This window comes from Sceloporus occidentalis, unplaced genomic scaffold, assembly GCF_023333645.1.
Source record: "Sceloporus occidentalis isolate IW3139 unplaced genomic scaffold, rSceOcc1.0.p SCAF_64, whole genome shotgun sequence".
NCBI lineage: Eukaryota > Metazoa > Chordata > Lepidosauria > Squamata > Phrynosomatidae > Sceloporus > Sceloporus occidentalis.
Genome location: NW_028317044.1, coordinates 3,433,998 through 3,452,927, shown reverse-complemented (window position 1 = coordinate 3,452,927; position 18,930 = coordinate 3,433,998). Strand labels below are relative to the sequence as shown.

Sequence of the window (18,930 nt, the reverse complement as noted above, 5' to 3'; positions counted from 1 at the left end):
CTCAGCTTTGGCCATGCTTGCTTTGGATCAGAGTTCAGTGACTAAAGTTGCCAGAGTCTCCCAGCCAGTATGGCCACTGGCCTTGCTTGCAGGAGGATTTCTAAGAGTAGTAGTCCAAAACTATTAGCTTTTGGAGGTTTCTGGCTCCCATACTGGTACAAAGCTGGGATATAAATTACACAAATAATCACACTTCTACATGTTCTGGTCTAGAAGATGCATTTTAGAAGGGGCAGTCCCCCATCCTTTCCCTAGGCATTGATGGGTATGCATATGAGAGGGGGAAAATAGTGGTTGCGAGAGGGAGATGAATCTAAGAATCATAGAGTGGAAAGCGAGCACATGGGCCATGTTGTCCAACCAACTGCCATGCAGGAATACAACTAATACACTCCTAAAGATGTCCATCCAATATTTGTTAAATGATGTCAAGAAGGAGAGTCCACCATCTCTAAGACTATCTATTCCACTGTTGAGCAGTTCCTACAGTAAAGACATTCTTCTTAATATTTAGGTGGAATCTCAGTCCATAGGTTTATGCTCTAGTCTAGTGATCCCCAAACTTTGCCCTTTTAAGAGATTTTGGACTTTAGCACCCAGAAACCTCAACCATGTTGGCCAATAGATTGGGACTCTGGGAGCTAAGTCCAAAATCATAGAATCATAGGGTTGGAAGAGACCACAAGGGCCATCCACCCTTAAAGAACACAGTTTGGAGACCACTGCTCTAGTCTATGGAGCAGCAGAAAGCAAGCTTGCTTCTTCCTAATATTTAGGTGGAATTTGAGTCCATAGGTTGTGGTCTAGTCTCTGGAGCAGCAGAAAAACAAGCTTTCTCTGTCTTATATGTGACATTCCTTCAGATATTTAAAGATGGCTATCTTGTCACCTCTTAGTCCTCTCTTCTCCAAGCTACACGTACCCTGCTCCCCAAGTTATTCCTTGTTGGACTTTGCATCCAGACCTTGGATCGTCTTGGGTGCCATTCTCAGGACATATTCCTGCTTACCAATATCCTCCTTAAACTATGGTGCCTTGAATGATGGCTTCCAATGTTCCAGGTGAAATAGTCCACCTACTTAGATGATACCTGTAACAAATGTTTCATAGCTACACCGATAAATATTTTGGTTCTCTTCAAGGTTCTTGACCCGCAGCAAGACCAGGATGAAGAAAGTGCCGTAGTGGTGGTAGAAGAAACTCAGAACAAGATGAAGAAGAAACCCTTGCCAGATGAGGTGATAACTCCTGTTGTGTTCATTGTGAACAATCCTGTTGATCTCTAAGCTTCCTTTCCCTTTAGCTTTTTGAATATTATTAATAAATACAGTTTACCGTATATACTCGACTGTAAGTCAATCTCATGTATAAGCCGAGGACAGTTTTTTGAGCCAAAAATATAGCTTTGGATATGAGCCGTGGATAAGTCAAGAGTAAAACTTAAGGGCATGTAACAAAGGATGTAAAGAATGAAGCAAAGGGAAACGATACCAAACAACTTAAAAATTCAAGCAAACATCGCTGTTGGTGCTCGCACTAAAGACTGGATGGATGAGAGAATAGAGGGGACTCAGTGCTTCCAGGACAGATAAAGCTCTTGTTTTTCATCAGAGGGTTTTTCATCCTGTCCTACTTCATAGGGAGGTTGTTGTAAGGAGAAAGTATGGTGAAGGAAGAATCATGTGCCCTAAGCTTTGAGCTCATAGGATATAAATGCATTTAATAAATAAAATAACTCATGATAGCAAGCTGCGGTGAACCACCAGCCTTCAGTATTTGCCCCATGTAACATGAACCAGCCGTGAGCCTGAACCAAAGGAAGAGCGCGAGTTGTACATAAGGAAAGAATGTCAATTTTCTTTCTTTCTGAGCAGAGTGATGACGACAGCGGAAAGAGTTCTTCTGACGAAGACAGCTCTGAAGACAATGACTCTGAGAATGACGATGCGAGGATGGACGCTCCGGAGACGGATAGCGAAGCTGAGGGTGAGGCGGATGAGAACTTCCGTGCCATGCTGAGGAATGTTCTGCAGGCTGGCAATGCACTGGTAAGGGGGCAAGAAGTGCAGAGGTCTTGGGTCTGGCTTACCTACAGCGTGGGGCTTTGTCCCCTGCAGTGGCAGAATCCAAATTCAGCCCAAGGAAAAATGTATTCTGCAACTTAGAAATGTATATGCACTTCCCTCTTGCTTTTCTGAGGGATGACATTAAGGCAGAATTTGTTGGTGCTGTGGACAAAGCTCTCTCTGGTTTGTGCCCTCTCTTGTCTTTGGGATCCGGTGCAATAACCGGATGCATCTGAGGGAGTAGACCGAAGTCAGAGTCCTTTTCACGTCCTGCATTTTTCATAAGGCCCTGCAGAGGTTGCTGTGTTAGAAGCATTGTGGGAAACAAACTTGGCTACTTGGCATTGTGGCATCGGGGCATCGGAACGATGACACTGGCTGTGATACAGATACAGGTCATACACACACACACACATGTCAACATCTTGTGGAATCCTGGGATATGTATTGTATATACTTGACTATAAGTCGACCTCATGTATAAATCGAGGGCAAGTTTTGGAGCCAAAATTATGGATTTTGCTATGACTCATGGGTAAGTCGAGGGTAAAACATAGGGGCATATAGCAAAGGATCTAAAGGATGAAGCAAAGTAAAACAGTGTCAAAGAACCTGCAAAATTCCAGCAGACATAACTTTTTGGGCTTACTCTTAAGGCTGAATGGATGAGAGAATATAGAGGGTAAGTGCTTCCAAGACAGATTATACTCTTGCTTTTCACCAAGGGAGGGTTCCTTCTTTCAAATAGGAGTTATTTTTGGGTAATTTTGATTAAATTTCTAAATTTATGTATATACAGTAGTTTCATAAGGCATTTAGAATTGACAACAAGAGAGCTCTCGTGCCTCCTCAAACTACAAATCCCAGGTTTCCATGAGATGCGGTTAAAGTGAAATAATAGTCCTATAACTGCCTAGTGTGAAAAGGTCCACATTTTGGTGTTTGGTCTGAATAGCTTCTAAGCATGTGGAACACTTCTGGCAAGTAACACAAGAGTTTGGGATGACACAGTACACCAGATCCCTGGCTTCTTGGTTATGCGCAGTGTGCTTGGGCATTTTCCCTAACTGCTCTCACTTGCCACAGAAGCAGATAAAGAAACGGACTGTTGTTTTTTGTGGGTTTTTCGGGCATCTGTGGCAAAACATCAGGAATAAACTCTTCTAGAACATGGCCACACAGCCCCAAAAACCCACAAAGACTATGGATGCTGGCCATAAAAACCTTGGACTTCACAAACTGTCTGTTGTCTGAACTTGATTTCTTTCCCTGCTGCAAACCAGAGAAAGAAATCTAAAACAACCCGTAGAAATCTTTTAAAAAGTCCTTCTGGAAACAAAACATCATGTAAGCAGGAGCAACCAGACATCTAATAATAATAATAATAATAATAATAATAATAATAATAATAATAATAATGCTTTATTTATACAGTGCTGTATGTATGTACAGCGCTGTACATATAAACAATAAAATAGATAAAGTAAGTCTGCCCGTGGCATACAGTCTAAGAAATAATAGCATAATACATATAAATAATGCATAACAATACAGGAAAGGGTTCAATAAAGTATCATTGAATCATAGAATCGTAGAATTACACAAGGACCATCCAGTCCAACTCTCCATTAAAGCATCCCTGACAGATGGCCATAAAGATAAGTAGGGCTCTTGTGGTTTATTGCGTTATTCAAACTAACTGTTCTTCTTGCATGGCTGTTTTTAGATCCTTGTGATTCCTGTTTTGTTGGAAACATCTCCAACTTATAATTCTCTGTACATTGATGTTTGTGATGCCGAGCCACTTCCCAGCGTGATTTAACTTTGTCTGTTTTTAAAAACCCAAGGGTGGAGCTGACAGCGATGAGGACGTTGATGACGAGACCATGATGTCCCTCGATAAGAACCTCTCGGCCCTCTTTGCCGAGCAGCAGAAGCGCACCCAGGCCAAAAAGGACGAGAAGGAGAAAATCCGGAAGGAGAAGATCTTACGTCGGGAATTCAAAATTAAGGTAGGAGAGGAGGCTTTTGCCGGAGAAGGCCTTCAGATTTTCTGAAAGTACGCTAAATACCAACCAATTACAGTACTAAACATATATTTTGATGTGTACTATATGTACTCATGTATAAGTCTGGAAATTTAGGTCAAAAAACTGACCCCAAAAAATCCCCTGAGTTGCCTTATCCACGGGTCAATTTAAGTACCATATCTTAACTCTTATTTATAAGAAAGAACCATCTGGAGAAAAGCAAGAGTATAATATGTGAAGAACCAACCCCTTCTACTTTCTCATCCATCCAGTCTTAAGAGTAAGTGCAGAGGGTTAGGTCTGATGGAGTTTTCTCTTTCTGGAAGTGGCTCCACAGAACGGCTATTAGTCTACGTTAAGGCAACCTGGCACCGTCTGGAAGCTTTAAGCCACAACTCCCATCATTCCTGGGATGAGGGAAGTTGTAGTCCAAAATATCTGGAGTGTGCCTCCCCCGGTGCATGTACAAAAGCATGCCTTTAAGCGCATTGGATGAAAAGTGGAATAGAAAGTAACAAGTAAACAAGCCTTGGTCTCCCACCGGTATGTGTCTTGTCTCATTCCATTCTCCTGGTAGCTGGTGTTGCTCAGAGTCTGGCACTAAACATTAGGAGGAACTTCCTGACAGTAAGAGCTGTTTGACAGTAAAATACACTGTCTTGGAAAGGAGTGGAGTCTCCTTCCTTGGAGGTCTTTAAGCAGAGGCTGGATGGCCATCTGTCAGGGATGCTTTGATTGAGAGTTCCTGCATGGCAGAATGGGGTTGGACTGGATGGCCCTTGGGTTCTCTTCCGATTCTATGATTCATCTCACTTCTCTGCTTGCACTCCCAGGTCCTGGATTTGGTGGAGGTGTTTTTGACCAAGCAGCCAGAGAATCCCCTCGTCTTCCGAGTCATCGAACCACTCCTCTCTGTGATTGAGCAGAGCATGAGTTCCGAGTCCAACAAGCAAGAGCAGGACTACCTCCGGAAGACGGCAGATATCTTCACGTGAGTTTGGGGGAGAGGCGTGTGTGGGAATGTGAACATGTGAAGCTGACTTACGCTGACTCTTAGTCCGTTTGCCAAAGACTTGTGCACTCCGGGGTTTCTGGATTTCTGGGACAGGAGGGCAGAGTTTTTGCTGGGCATGCATAAGGGTCTAGGTTCAGATCCTAGCATCTCCAGGCAGGCTGGGAATGATCCTTGTTTAAGGGGAGATATCAGAGCTTGGAAGTAACACATTTGGTGCAATGATGTTAATTGCATGGTTTTTAATTTTTTTATTGTTTTTAAAAATACAAAAGATAGAGTATTGGTACAGTTGTGTTGTGGAAAAACAAACAAACACAATAATCCTTGTTACATAACATGGCTTGACTTCCTTCCTTGCAAATTATACCATACAGATTTTTTAAGTAAATAAAGCTTTTATTTTCCCATTTACTCTCCTAAACACATAATTCTTCTCCTCTTTGTTGCAATAGCTACTCGCTGTCTAAAAAAGAGAGAAACCTTTTCTTATTTTGGTAGCCTTGATATTCCACCTAGAGTCATAGAATCCTTGGGTTGGAAGAGATCTCAAGGGCCATCCAGTCCAGCCCCATCTTCATAGAGTGCTGAAGATGCCAGCTGCAGATGCAGGTGGAACATCAGGAATACGTTTTTCCAGGATGCGGCCACATAGCCCAGAAAACCATGGATGCCGGCCATGAAAGCCTTTGACTTCCCATCAAACTAAAGTCGCTTTATTCCCGTATGCCTTCAACACTCTCTGAGGATGCCAGCCAGATATGTGGTGAAACGTCAGGGATAAACTCTTCTAGAACATGGCCACATAAGAGGGGTGTGTGATTGTAAAGATCTCCATGAGGTTCCTTTGCCTTTTTGACTTCGTGGTGTGTGTGTCTTTGCTTTGGCTTTCAGGAATAGTTTATGTAGATCGAAGCAGTATTGCAAAACTGTGGCTCCCATCCGGGAGGAATTGCATAACCAGCTGGAAAGCCTGATGAAGAGAGCCTGCAAGCAAAGTGACTCCACAGTAGCCCTTTACTCTTTCAGGTGGGTTGCTTCATCCGATCATGTACATGCGTATTTACTTTTTGCCTTCTTTCGAGCCATGGTTGAAACACATCTGTAGTCCTGTGTGCAGCACCTGGTGTCTGAAAAGCTCAGACTTTCAATTAGATTAAAACATTTAAAGTAAAACCAGTTTCTCCATTAAACAACCACAACCACAACCTAAAAGCAGGCTTCTAGTCTTCGTGATTTCAGAGCAGATCACGCAAAAGCATTTTCAGACACATCGGGGACATTGAGCATTAATCTGTCATTAAACCTGTGCGGGTTAATGTTGGACTGATGTTCAGTGCCCCCAACGTTGTCTGAAAAAGATCCCGCTTTTGCAGGATTTTCCCGATTTAAATCCCGTTTCTGCACAGGATAAACTCTGTGTGATAAACTCCATAGAAAAGGAGAAGTAGTCTAGCCATACTCCCCTATGCTTGCACAATGTTGGGCATATGTGCACCTGTAGAACAACTGTGCGCACGTGCACACCTTTTTGCTTTCCTCCTTATGGTTCTCTTTTTCTGCTTTTAGTGCCTCTCTGTACCTCTGCCGAGTGTTGAAAGGAAATGTGGGAAGTAATGAAGGGGCGCCGGTGACTGCCCAGCCAAAAAAGAAGCAGAAGAGCAGTGAAGGCAGTGATGCGCCAGCTGCTCAGGTAAGGCCATCCCATGTCAGCACATTTGCTTGCTGCCTGCTGCAATGTTCCTGGCTGTCCCAGCAATTTCCTAATCCCTGCCTCCAACACCCAGAGCCTAGCAGGAACTTCTTCAGCATTGCTTCGCAATCTTAAATGTGTGACAGGCTGATTAAGTATTTTGAATTTGAAAGGTTGGGTATCAAAAATCCTTAAATGGAGAGCTTTGCTACAGAGAGCCCTGAAGTCTCACCTGCAGCTCCTGGAAGGAAGTCTGCTCAGCTTTTGTATCTGTAGTCATGAGAGCTAGAACTTTGTGAAATAAAGGCCCCATACAGACAGGCCAAAATAAAGCTGCTTTGAGTCACTTTGGAGGTATGCTGTTTAAATGATGCATGCGTCCTAAGAGTCTGGAAGCCGCACCAAAGTCACAATCCAGTCCTAAGGACTGGAGCGCAGCTTTGGTGCAGCTTCCGGACTCTTGGGTCGCGTGCATCATTGAAACCCCATACCTCCAAAGTGACCCGAAGCAGCTTTATTTTGGCCTGTCTGTATGGGGCCAAAGCTTGTACAGCCCTGGGATTTTTCACTGTGCACCAAATTTTGAAGTTTGGCACTGTGACAGACAGTGAAAAGGGAGCAAAAGTATACATGCAGGGTTGCCCTTGCTTATTTTCGTATGTTTAGCTGTGGACTGTGGTATAACTACTATGTGCAGCACATTACCCACTGTTGCTGCCAATAACTATGACATGGCTGTGATGATGGTGTGATGTAGAGGCACTCATTTCTTTGTGTCTTTCATTTTTTAGCACCTTCCTGTTGGCTGTCTGGATCTGGAGCGAGTGACCGCTGTGTATAAGGAGGCTTTGAACCTGTTTTTGACGAAACGCAAAAGCCCACTGACTGGATCCATGTTTCTTGATCTTTTTGAGCGGCATCCGGTAGGTAGGAGAAGAACCTGTATTAGGTTCTTTCAACATGTGTGCACACATAGACATTAAATACAGCTGGAAGAATGGTTGGTCAGTAGATGGTCAATAGACCAACTCTCGGCTTGGTCAGTAGACCTGTCTCGTCCATTTTCCTGTTTCTTGCAGTGGTCAGTCAGATTTCTTTGGGAAGCTCACAAGCAGGATATGAACAGAATAACACTTTCACTCCTGCATACTGCTTCTCATCCTAGATGTAAGACACAGGCACTAGTAGCCACTCACAAAACCATTTGAGCATGTGACCACTGGCACATTATGGGATAACATAGACAGCTGTTTTGAGTCAGACCATCTAGGCCAGTGATTCCCAAACTTGCTTCCTCCAGATGTTTGGGATTTCAACTCCCAGTATTCCTTACTGACCACCAAGTGGCCTGGGGCTTCTGGGAGCTGAAGTCCAAAATTCTTGGGGGACCCCAGTTTGGGGATCCCTGATCTAGGCCTTTATTGTTGGTACTGATGGCAGGCGTTCCCTAGGTCAGGATTCTTCCTTAGCCTTACTGAAGATGCCATGGACCTTTGGCATGCAAAGCATGGACTCTTCTCTACTCCAACTCCATGACAGCTGTGAGCTGAGTGTGTGTGGTGCGAGGATGTACATGTCTGTCATGCTAGTTTTATTGGATGAATCTCAAGTTTCTGGTATTCTGACACTTTTTCTTTCCCCTCTAGTTCTTGTGTGTCACTTGTGAAACTGATGCATGTCCTCACTAACCAATGGCTCTCCTTTATTTTTTGAAGATCATGTGCAAACCACTGATCGCCACTGTTGTCAAGTCGATCACAGAGGGAGCCAGGCAACCCCAGCAGGTAAGCGATGATGATGGAAGCAAACTGAAACCCATCAATCCGCCGAACAGTGATACCTTTATTGGCCAACAGAAATGTGCAGTATACTTGCTGCAAGCTTTCGAAAGCGGAACTTGGAAAGCTTGCGCAAGTCTATTGTGACGTGGAGCTTCGAAAGCTTGCAACAAGTATATTGTGCATTTTGGTTGGCCAATAAAGGTACCACTATTTGGTGGATTTTTGTTTGAATTTACTAAATGGCTAACACAGATTTACCCCGCATGTTTTCTGAAACCAGAAAGCAGACTACATGGTTAGCAGTGAAGTTAAAATGCTGAGTATGTGGATGAGTGCATCTGAAATGTTGCTGATTTGTTCATCACATTTTAGAAAGTATTAGTGAGTGCTCTACCCCTTCTTCCCATTTCCAGCACACATTTGTCCTTTTCCCCTAATTTTAAATATGGGTTTGTGTTAACATTTGCATTGGAGGGAACATTGGGATTTCAGTGGGACATGTACATTTGCGTTGAAGGGAACAGTTGCAGGACAAGGCAGCATGATTTGGAGGATCTTTCCACCTCTGGATGGAGAGGCTTTTTGAAGGGACACCTCTCAGATGCTTCATGATCTGGACATTTTGCAGACCAAGTCAGGCCTGGAAGCTGCTTTTCCCTGGTTTGTGTGAAGCAATGCCAACTTTTTTTGTTAGCTCCTGTCTTCTTCTGGGTTTGAAAGAGTGTGTTTACACTCAAACTGTGTTAGCATTCTCTGGTAGAGAACAATGCTTTGGAGTGTAGTGGAGTCTCCTTGGAGGTTTTTATATAGGTTGGATGGCCATCTGTTGGGAGGTGTCTCGGTTGTGTATACGGTTCTGTATTCCTGCATGAAAGAATGGGCTTGGACCTTGGGGTCTCTTCCAACTGTATGGTTCTGTGACTCTTACGCATTGGTGCAGACGTTGATACTGAACCAAAGTTTCCCAGATGTTGTTGGACTACCACTTCTGCCATTGGATGGGAGAGATGGAAAAGGTCATGCTACATGTGGATGATGGAAAGTTGTCATCCAATAACATCTGAAGGACTCAGAATTGGCTAACACTTTGCCCAGTCCCAATCTTTTAGCTGTAGTACAAGGTTGAGGTTTCCAGCAGGAGACCTGGATCCAGGCATCACTTCTCTTTAGGCCAGCGGTTCTTGACCTTTGGCCCTCCAGATGTTTTGGACTTCAGTTCCCAAAACTACCCAGCCAACATTGTCAGTGCCTCTGGGTTTTGCTTGGCCTCTGGATTTGACTTATCTTTTCATATGATGGGTTTTTTTTTTATTTAAAACTTCCCTCTTGCCTGCCACGATTGGTAATAAATTGCATTGAATAAATATTGAATGGGGGACGAAGCCTTAATGGCACTGCTAATGGTTTACGTCAAACTGCAGGCTCATTCAGAGCTCTTGGCAACTCTTGTCGTTGAAGTTACTTGTGAAGCAGAATGCGCCTGGAGTGTGAACTGGGTGAGAAGGTTTCTTGTTTCCTTTCCTTTCCCCCTTGTTTTCCTGTGGGTCCTATGGCTTCCTACCATTGTTAGCCTGACATTGTTCATAGCTGTTGAACTCTTACCTTTCAAATTCCAGACTCAACCATGCATCATCCCCTCCATTCCACTAATGCGATTTGACCTTATTGCTGGGACAGTTCCTTGCCTTAGGGAAGCTGACTTTCCAAATGGCTTCCTTGAGTTGTTAATCTTCACATAAAGGGTACATATATATATATATATATATATATATATATATATATATATATTTTTTTTCAGATCACATATGGCTTCCCTGTCTATGTTTATGGAATATTTGTGTGGTTCTCTAGATGTTTTTGGACATCAGAGCCCTTAATTCCTCACTATTGTTCATGCTGGCAAAAGACTATACAGTCAACCCTCTGTTTTCATGGGGGATCTGTTCCAGACCCTACTGCGAAAACAGAGGCCCCATACAGACTGCCAAAATAAAGCTGCTTCGGGTCACTTTGGAGGTATGCTGTTTAAATGATTCAAGCGTCCTAAGAATCCAGAAGCTGCGCCAAAGCCATGCTCCAGTTCTTAGGGCCGTAACATGGCTTTGGCGTGGCTTCCGGCCCCTTAGGACACGTGTGTCATTTAAACAGCATACTTCCAAAGTGAGCAGAAGCAGCTTTATTTTGGCCTGTCTGTATGGGGCCAGAGTTTCACATATATTCAAACCCCATTGGCTTGAATATAGGTGTGCGCCTCAGGCACGCACCCCATTATTTCCCCCTCCGTTCATCCCTTGCGCGTAAGCGAAGGACGCAGATTCCAAAGCCGCAAGAACGGAGGGAGGACTGTAGTTGCTTACTCTTGCTGTATGACTTGCAGAGCAACCTTGTATGTGTCTACTTAACTTCCATTGCGTTAAAAGTGCCTTATTCAGTGGTATAGTATTACAGCCATAGATACCGCTGGAGCAGTAGTTGTTAAACACTGGCCCCCCACATGTTTTGGACCTCATCTTCCAGATAGTTCAGAAGAATAAGTCTGGGTTATCCCCTCGTTCCTTCTGTACTGTCTTCTCTCTCTTTCTCTTTCTCATGTGTTCATGCTCAAGATAACTCAGCGCAGTTTGATGTCTGAGGCGTATGTTGTTATGGCACCTGTCAGGAAGACAAAAATTGAATTTTTTCTTTGTGGGAGAAAAATATCACAATAATGAGTCAAATAACCAGCAGTTGGTTGCTGCGTTGTGGTACCCAAAATCTTATTGTACCCAATAGTACTATACTGTAGTATAGTGAACCAGTAGTAATTGTTCTGTCTTTGACTCTTTTTCTTGTACCCAATACTGTAGTAGAGTGAACCAATAGTAATCATTTTGTCTGTGCCCATGTTTCATATGCTGCATTGTTTACCTACTGTCTCAAGCCAAGGGGATAGCGGTGTGGTTCACAGGATTATATATGGTAAAGGTGGGCACCTATAGATGCCCACCCTTCAAAATGAGCTTCAGTAGGAAGAAATATACAGTACTGCACTTAGAAAAAATGAAATGCATAGATATAGGATGGGGGAACACCTGGCTTGACAATACGACATGTGAAAGGAATCTAGGCGTCCAAGTAGACCACAAGTTGAACATGAGTCAACTGTGTGACGTGGCAGCTAAAAAGACCAGTGTGATTCTAGGACGCATCAATAGAAGTATGTCTAGATCATGGGAAGTAATAGTGCCACTCTAGTCTGCTTTGTTCAGGCCTCACTTGGAATACCGTGTCCAGTTTTGGCACCACAGTTCAAAAAGAACATGTCCAGAGGAAGGCCACCAAAATGAAGACGGGTCTGGAAACCATGTCTTACCAGGAGAGACTTAGGGATCTGGGCATGTTTATCCTGGAGAAGAGAAGGTTAAGAGGTGATATGACAACCCTGTTTAAGTATTTGAAGGGGTGTCACATTGAGAAGGGATCAAACTTGTTTTCCGCTGCTCCAGAGAATAGGACATGGAACAGTGGATGGAAGCCACAGAAAAAGAGATTCCACCTCAACATTAGAAAGAACTTCCTGATGGTAAGAACTGTTTGATGGTGGAACATGATCCCTCGGAAAGTGGTGGAATCTCCTCCTTTGGAGGTCTTTAAACAGAGGCTGGATGGCCATCTTTCAGGAGTGCTTTGACTGTGAATTCCTGCATGGCAGAATGGGGTTGGACTGGATGACCCTTGGGGTCTCTTCCAACTCTATGACTCTATGCATTGTTTACCTACCATCTAAACCCAAGGAGATGGTGGTGTGGCTCATAGCATCATATATGGTAAGGCTGGGCACCTGTAGATGGTGCGACAGAGTTTGTACCCTGTGGCACACTGCAACCCTCTCTCCATTCAGGTGAAAACAAAACCCGGAGTAACTTACAATTCTCTCCTTGGGTGGCTTTTTAAAAATCCTCTATTCCAAGCGTTGCCATATAATTAGCACAGTGTATACCTTCCAAATGATACACTGATGTAATGATATGATAAAGTCATTTAGTACAGAGTTTGAGATTCAGTTCCAAAATCCTCTTATACAATATATACTTTTTAAAATGCTATCCCCCCACCCTCAAAGTCGAATGAATCTCCTTGGGTGGCTTGGAGGGTGTTTTTGCTTTTTGCCACCCCTGGTTGTCAAAATGGGGGGTAATTCCAGGTGTGGTAGCCCTGGAGGGTGACTTGGAAGGATCTGTCGGTGAGGTTGAATTTGGGGTTGAACAGAAAAGGCCCCCGAGGGACTGCACTTTCTCTACTCTGCTTACACAACTATGGGAGTGCTCCAGGTAAAATAGTAACTGTTCGCCCCCTTCTATAAAATACAAATCACCTTTCTGAATGCAGCAGGACGTGAGACAATTGTCATCTGAAATTGCAGCCTTCAGGCTCTGGCACGTGCCGAGGTTCAAAAAACACCCCCAAAGCTCCCCCCCAGAATATGAGAAACTAATTATATGCCAGCGCACAGTTACTTACGACTAATGTGCATCACCGCATTAAAGAAAGAAAGATCTCCTACCCAGCACATGTTCTCCGTCTGCCCACGTTAGTGACAGAGTGACATATATATATATGCGCACAAAAGCCCCCGATGTGGAATGCTTTTTGTATAGACGTTGCATGCTAGGAGGTTAAAACAGAAATTCATTCAAAGAACAGTTTTGCATGAAGTGTGGCCAGCAGAAATGTCAGATTTTGTATTTTGGGTTTTGTTCTTTCAGCTGCTGTGGTTGTTGCTGTGCTCTCTTTGTCTGTCTCTTACCCTTCCCTTTCCCTTCCCTTCCCTTTCCCTCCCTCCATCCCTTCCTTCCTTCCTTTCCTTTCCTTTCCTTTCCTTTCCTTTCCTTTCCTTTCCCTTCCTTTCCTGTCTTTCCTCCTCTCCTCTCCTCTCCTCTCCTCTCCTTTTCTTTCTTTCTTTCTTTCTTTCTTTCTTTCTTTCTTTCTTTCTTGTCTCCTATTCAACATGCAGTTAAGTATTTGCAAGAAGAAAGAGGGTGAAGAAATGCATTAAAAAGGGGCATGGAGGTCTTTCTTGAGTAAGACAGAAGGGCCTAGCAAGCTACATTTGGCCTACAGACTGGAAATTGCCAGCCCTGGCTGGGAGATTTTGTAAAATGCAAGCCAGCATCCTAGTCTAGGGCAGGGGTTTCCAACCTTTTTGTCTTGCAGAGCCCTTTTTAGACTCAGTTTCTATGGCGGAGACCCTAAGAGGCCTACCCTATGTCTTTTTAGGAGTAGCGTTCCTTATTCTTTAATTTCGTTGAAATTTTATCTCTTTCATTTACCTGGAGCGGCCGCAGAGCCCTAAGGGCTCCTCGGAGCACAGGTTGGGAACCGCTGGGCTAAGGGATCTTTAATTCAGTGCTGACATCCAGTTTGAGGAAACCTTAATTGTATGATGCTTTAGCTGATTTCGAATTGGTTGCATTTGCATTTGGGTAGAGAAAGGGAAAAAAACAGCTGGCCCTCCATTTTCGCAGGGGATCTATTCTGGACCCCCGCGAAAATGGAGACTCACACATATTCAAGCCCCATAGGCTTGAATGGGGTGCGCACCCGTGAGCATGCATGGGGTGTGCACTGCAGGCGTGTGCCCCATTAAAAATAACGTAGGTCGCCTCTTCATGAATATTGAAAGGAAGGGCAACGTTTTCTCAGTTCATGATGCGCACGTCCCACAAATTCATTATGTGCGATGCACAAAGGACTTTTCCCTGTCTCTCTTGAGTGGACATCTGGTTGATGCTTGGGTGCCCTCACATTCTCGCCTCGTGCGTGGGTGCGAGAAATACTGCTGTGTCTGCTTTTCCTCTCCATCTTGGAGAAATTGATATGCCTAAGTCATAACCTCCTTTTCAGTTGCCACCTTCTCTAAACCTAGAAAGCCTTATGACATTTTTAGCTAGCTTCCTCATAGCCTTTGCACATTTCGGTGGACCCTTTCTGCCTTTTCCCTTCCTGAGATGTTGTTGCCCCATTTCGGGAAGGGAAAGCCTGAAATGCTCCACCAAAATTAGTTTTCTTTGGGGTTTTTGGGCAGTGTGGCCACGTTCTGGAAGAATTTATTCCTGACGTTTTGCCTGCAACTATGGCTGGCATCTTCCAAGGTTGATGGCATGCAAGTGCGTGGGGTATATATAACTTTGCAACCTTATTTGGGAAGAAGAGGGGTATTTTTTAATATGTTAATGGTGGAGTTAGTTTGTGTGTTGTACTATGTTGAACATCAGGAATACATTTTTCCAAAACGCAGCCACACGGCCCGAAAAACGCATGGAAAACTATGGATTCTGGCCCTGAAAGCCTTCCACTTCACAGTCTACCAAAATGTTCAAAGGCTTGGAACAGAAGTGTTTTGGACCAGAAATGTTTCGGATTTTGGAGCGTTTCGAATTTTATTTGTTTTACAGTCTGAACTCCATATCCAGGGATTTTTTTATCCATGGATTCAAGCGTCCACAGTTTGAAAATATTCAAAGATACATAAAGTTCAAAGAGGAAACCTAGGCCTGTTCCAGACTGCCAAAATAAAGCTGCTTTGGGTGTCTTTGGAGGCATGCTGTTTAAATGATGCATGCACCCTAAGAATCCGGAAGCTGCACCAAAGCTGCCCTCCAGTGCTTAGGAATGGAGTGTGGCTTTGGCGCAACCTCCGGACTCTTAGGACCCAGGCGTCATTTAAATAGCATACCTCCAAAGGGACCCAAAGCAGTTTTATTTTGGGAGCCTGTAACAGGCCCTAGATTTTGCCACCTTACATACGGGAAGCCATTTTACTCTCTATGATATTTAATGGGACCTGAACATCCACGAATTTTGGTATCCACGGGGGATTCTGGAACTAAACTCCAGCGGATACCAAGGACCCACTGTATTATTTTTATTATATAGTCGCCCCTTCTTTCTCATAGATTTGAGGTCTGTGGTCTTGAATATTCACAGAGGGGCGACCTCCATTATTTTCAATGCTGTGCGACCCTGTGGGCATGCGCCCCATTCAAGCCTATGAGGCTTTAATATAGGCGAGTCTCTGTTTTCATGGTGGGATCCGGAACAGATCCCCACGCAAACGGAGGGCCGACTGTATTTTACTGTATACCCCTCTTTTCTCAAAACCTAGTTTGGGAGTGATGAAGGGAGCAGCTGCTCCTCAACAAATTTGCTCTACGGAGGCCGACTTGTTGTGACGCCAGTTCTGTTCGCATCCACCCAGAAGCCATTTTGCTTTGTTTGAGGGATGCCCTCCAAGGTCCTCCTTATCTCCGTTGCCACAGGTTGGGAAGGGATAATGAAAACTCCCCATTCGCAAGCCGAGCGGACGCATTGCGCACCGGAGCGTAACCTCCCTGTCTCTCAACGACTGGCTCTCTGAGCGCAAATGCACCAGGGCAGTGCGCCAGGACTTGTAAGGTTGAGTAATTTCCCTAGCGCGCCTGAATTATATTTGCCATTTGAGGCGTGGAGAGCCCAGGCTTTTAAAGAGATAGGCGCTTGACAGGGATCTGCGCCGGCACATTTTTGCAGAATCCATCAAACGGAGCCCGAGGGGAGTATATTTACTCGGTTACAAGGTCATAGATAGGTTGCAGTTTTGAAGGCCCAGCAAGGTCTCAGACGTCGCCTGATATTCAGGTGTTGTCTTTAAACCAGGGATGGGCAACTGTCGTGGATTAGGGTCCACATGTCCCAGGGGACCTTAGATGGGCATACCCACAACACCCAAAGTGAAAATATCTTTTGCTCCGTAGGATGAGAGAGTTAAGACAGGTTACAAATTTATTTAAGGGACACCATTTTACTTATGCCAGTATATATAACGGGACTTGAGCATCCGGGGATTTTGGATTCTGGAACCAAACCCCAGTAGATACCAAGGGACCACGGTATAGTATCCAGATCACTAAAACATAACAACTCCTTGTTCCTCTGTCCACAATTCCTTTCATACCACACAATTATAGGACTGTGATTTTACTTAAACTGCCATGAGTACATCCTAGGGCAGTGGTTTCCAGACTTCCACCTGCCTTGAAGGAATAAAGAAATGATTGTCCATCTGAATTATTTTGTGTATATACTGTACATATATTTAATAACTGAATGTTGTTTCTGGGGGACATCCCTAATTCACATTCAGTCTTGCAAAGAGATCTCAAGTATGTACAATGGATAGTTCAGATTTCTACTGGGTTCTAGACCACCTTTATCAAAAGGACACATTTTGGGCATCCTTTTAAACTGAACTCTCATGCATTAAATGACCAGCTGATGCCTCTGTTGGGAATGACTTCCCATTGAAAGAAGTTGGAATGGAGAACTCTCTCAGTGGCATACTGAATCCATGTGCCAACTGTGTGGGATTATCACTGCAGTGCACAGAAGCTGGCAACCTGAAAGATGTTCAGCGTGGGAAATGTTTGTTGCGTGGACTTCGGACAGCATGGCATAGAGCTGATGTCTCATGATTGATCTGAGGATGGCGAGAGAAGGAATGTGGCTGCCCAAAGGGACCGAAGATTGCATGCGCATGTGTGCGCGTGATAGATAACAAAATGTTTGTCGCTCGTCCAAGAGTGCTAAATCGTGAAGGTTAAGTGGCACTTAAGGATGCTTTGTGCTGTGCCGTTGTTCCTCTTTACACAATCCCACTCATTCATCCACTTGTTTTGTGTTGATGGATGAATAGGGACCAACGCACACAACAAGAGCATTTGGCCAAGAAGGTTAAGGAGTGAGAGAGAAAGTGTGTGTGTGTATATAGGTGTGCATATTGGCTTGCCTTGGCATTATTTTGCTCTTTTACTGCCCTTTTGCAAGGTTCGTCGTGACAGCCAGAAAGGTAGGGGCTCCCCAAGGAGAAGCAAGCTGTTGCAGTGGAATGATACAACATCTTTTTGTGTGTCTGGCTATACTGGAAGCTGTATGCCAGCCAAGCTTAATTGGTGCAGGTTGAGGAGATGGCAGCAGGAGCATACAGGTCTCTTAAAAGAGCCTCTTGTGCATGCACAGAGTGCCTTTCAACTTGGGATCCTGAACAAACACGTGAAATGCCTGCATCTTGTTGTTTCTGTCCTTAGTTAAGATGGTATCGGGAGGATATCTTTAGCAGGTTGGTCTCTTCTCCTTTAAATTTCCTGGACTTTGCCCAGTTGCCACACGGCCAACCAGCTAAAGATGCCCTCCCCATGCCATCTTAACTAAGGACAGAAGCAACAAAATGCAGGCATCTTACTAACATCTTTAATTTTTCTCCTGTTTGGTTTGTAACATTTTGCCTGATGGAGAAGCCAGTGGAGCTTCGAAAGCTTGCAACAAGTATTTTGAGCATGTTGACTGGCCGTTACTTCATCTTCAAAGCTTCTGTCGGCTTGAGTGAGTATCAGTGGATGCGGACGAAACGGAGACAGTTCCTCATATTGTAATGTGGGCATTCCCCTTTGGGTTGCCAGATTGAAAACTAGAGAGGGTTCCTGGACGTTGAATGCTTGAACAGAAGAAAGGATTTCAGCAGGTGTTGCTTGCTACCTGGTTGTGCCAGAAGCTATACCAACTTGAAATTCCTTCTTTTGCAAAACCATCAAAGGTATAGGAGCCCTCTCCAGTTTAAAGTCTGGCAAATGTACCTTGCATATACCCCAAAATAGAAAGAGAAAGACGTATCCACAGTAGATAACTGGCTTAGGAAATGTCTAGATAGGACGGAAATGACAGTGTTATTAAATGAGAACTCTACCAAAGGATGGGAAGAAGTTTGGAAACCAACGCTAAGGTTCTGGGAAATGAAATGGTTAGCTAAGGAAACATGGATCCAGAAACTAGGTAAAGAGCTGAGAAACGTACCAACAAAGAGCCTAATACAAAGGTGCAAGACAAACATTTTGCATTAAACATCCAACCTTTAAAATAGCTGAGACACACACAGAAGTAACCATATAAGAAGTGAAAAGAACGGTTCTTTAATATCAACAGGAAAAATAACAGGAGGGGATGTAAAAGGTGTATTAAAGCTTATTTGAAAGATGCGCAGTCTTGTAAAAGTGCTGGAAATACAACAGATGAGGAGTGGATTGTACCAATGAAATTAAGTTTCATTTCAAGAAGAATATTATTCTATATGGAATGAGCCATGGAAAATCCCAAACAAGAAATACAGTATATAAATAGGGGGAGGACTTTGGGAAGAAACAGGAAAGGAGAGAATCTTGTTGGGGGAAGGAGTTGGATACACATGGTATTTATATAAGTGTATGGAAGATGTCAAGGAGAAAGTCTCTGTATATTTCAATTTTATTTTCTGTGCTCTTCTTATCTTTTGATGGAAAAG

General features: G+C 43.9%; 1 protein-coding gene across 1 annotated transcript in view; it reads left to right on the top strand.

The window, feature by feature from the left end:
- Positions 1–18,930, top strand: part of LOC149287133 (myb-binding protein 1A-like protein) — a 55,654-nt gene that overhangs the window by 19,256 nt on the left and 17,468 nt on the right. Inside the window, exons 16-23 of the mRNA XM_089493528.1 lie at positions 1,143–1,238; positions 1,875–2,048; positions 3,914–4,078; positions 4,930–5,087; positions 6,003–6,137; positions 6,678–6,801; positions 7,593–7,724; positions 8,517–8,585. Coding sequence (XP_089349654.1) covers positions 1,143–1,238; positions 1,875–2,048; positions 3,914–4,078; positions 4,930–5,087; positions 6,003–6,137; positions 6,678–6,801; positions 7,593–7,724; positions 8,517–8,585 — 1,053 coding nt within the window. The remainder of the gene's footprint in view (positions 1–1,142; positions 1,239–1,874; positions 2,049–3,913; positions 4,079–4,929; positions 5,088–6,002; positions 6,138–6,677; positions 6,802–7,592; positions 7,725–8,516; positions 8,586–18,930) is intronic.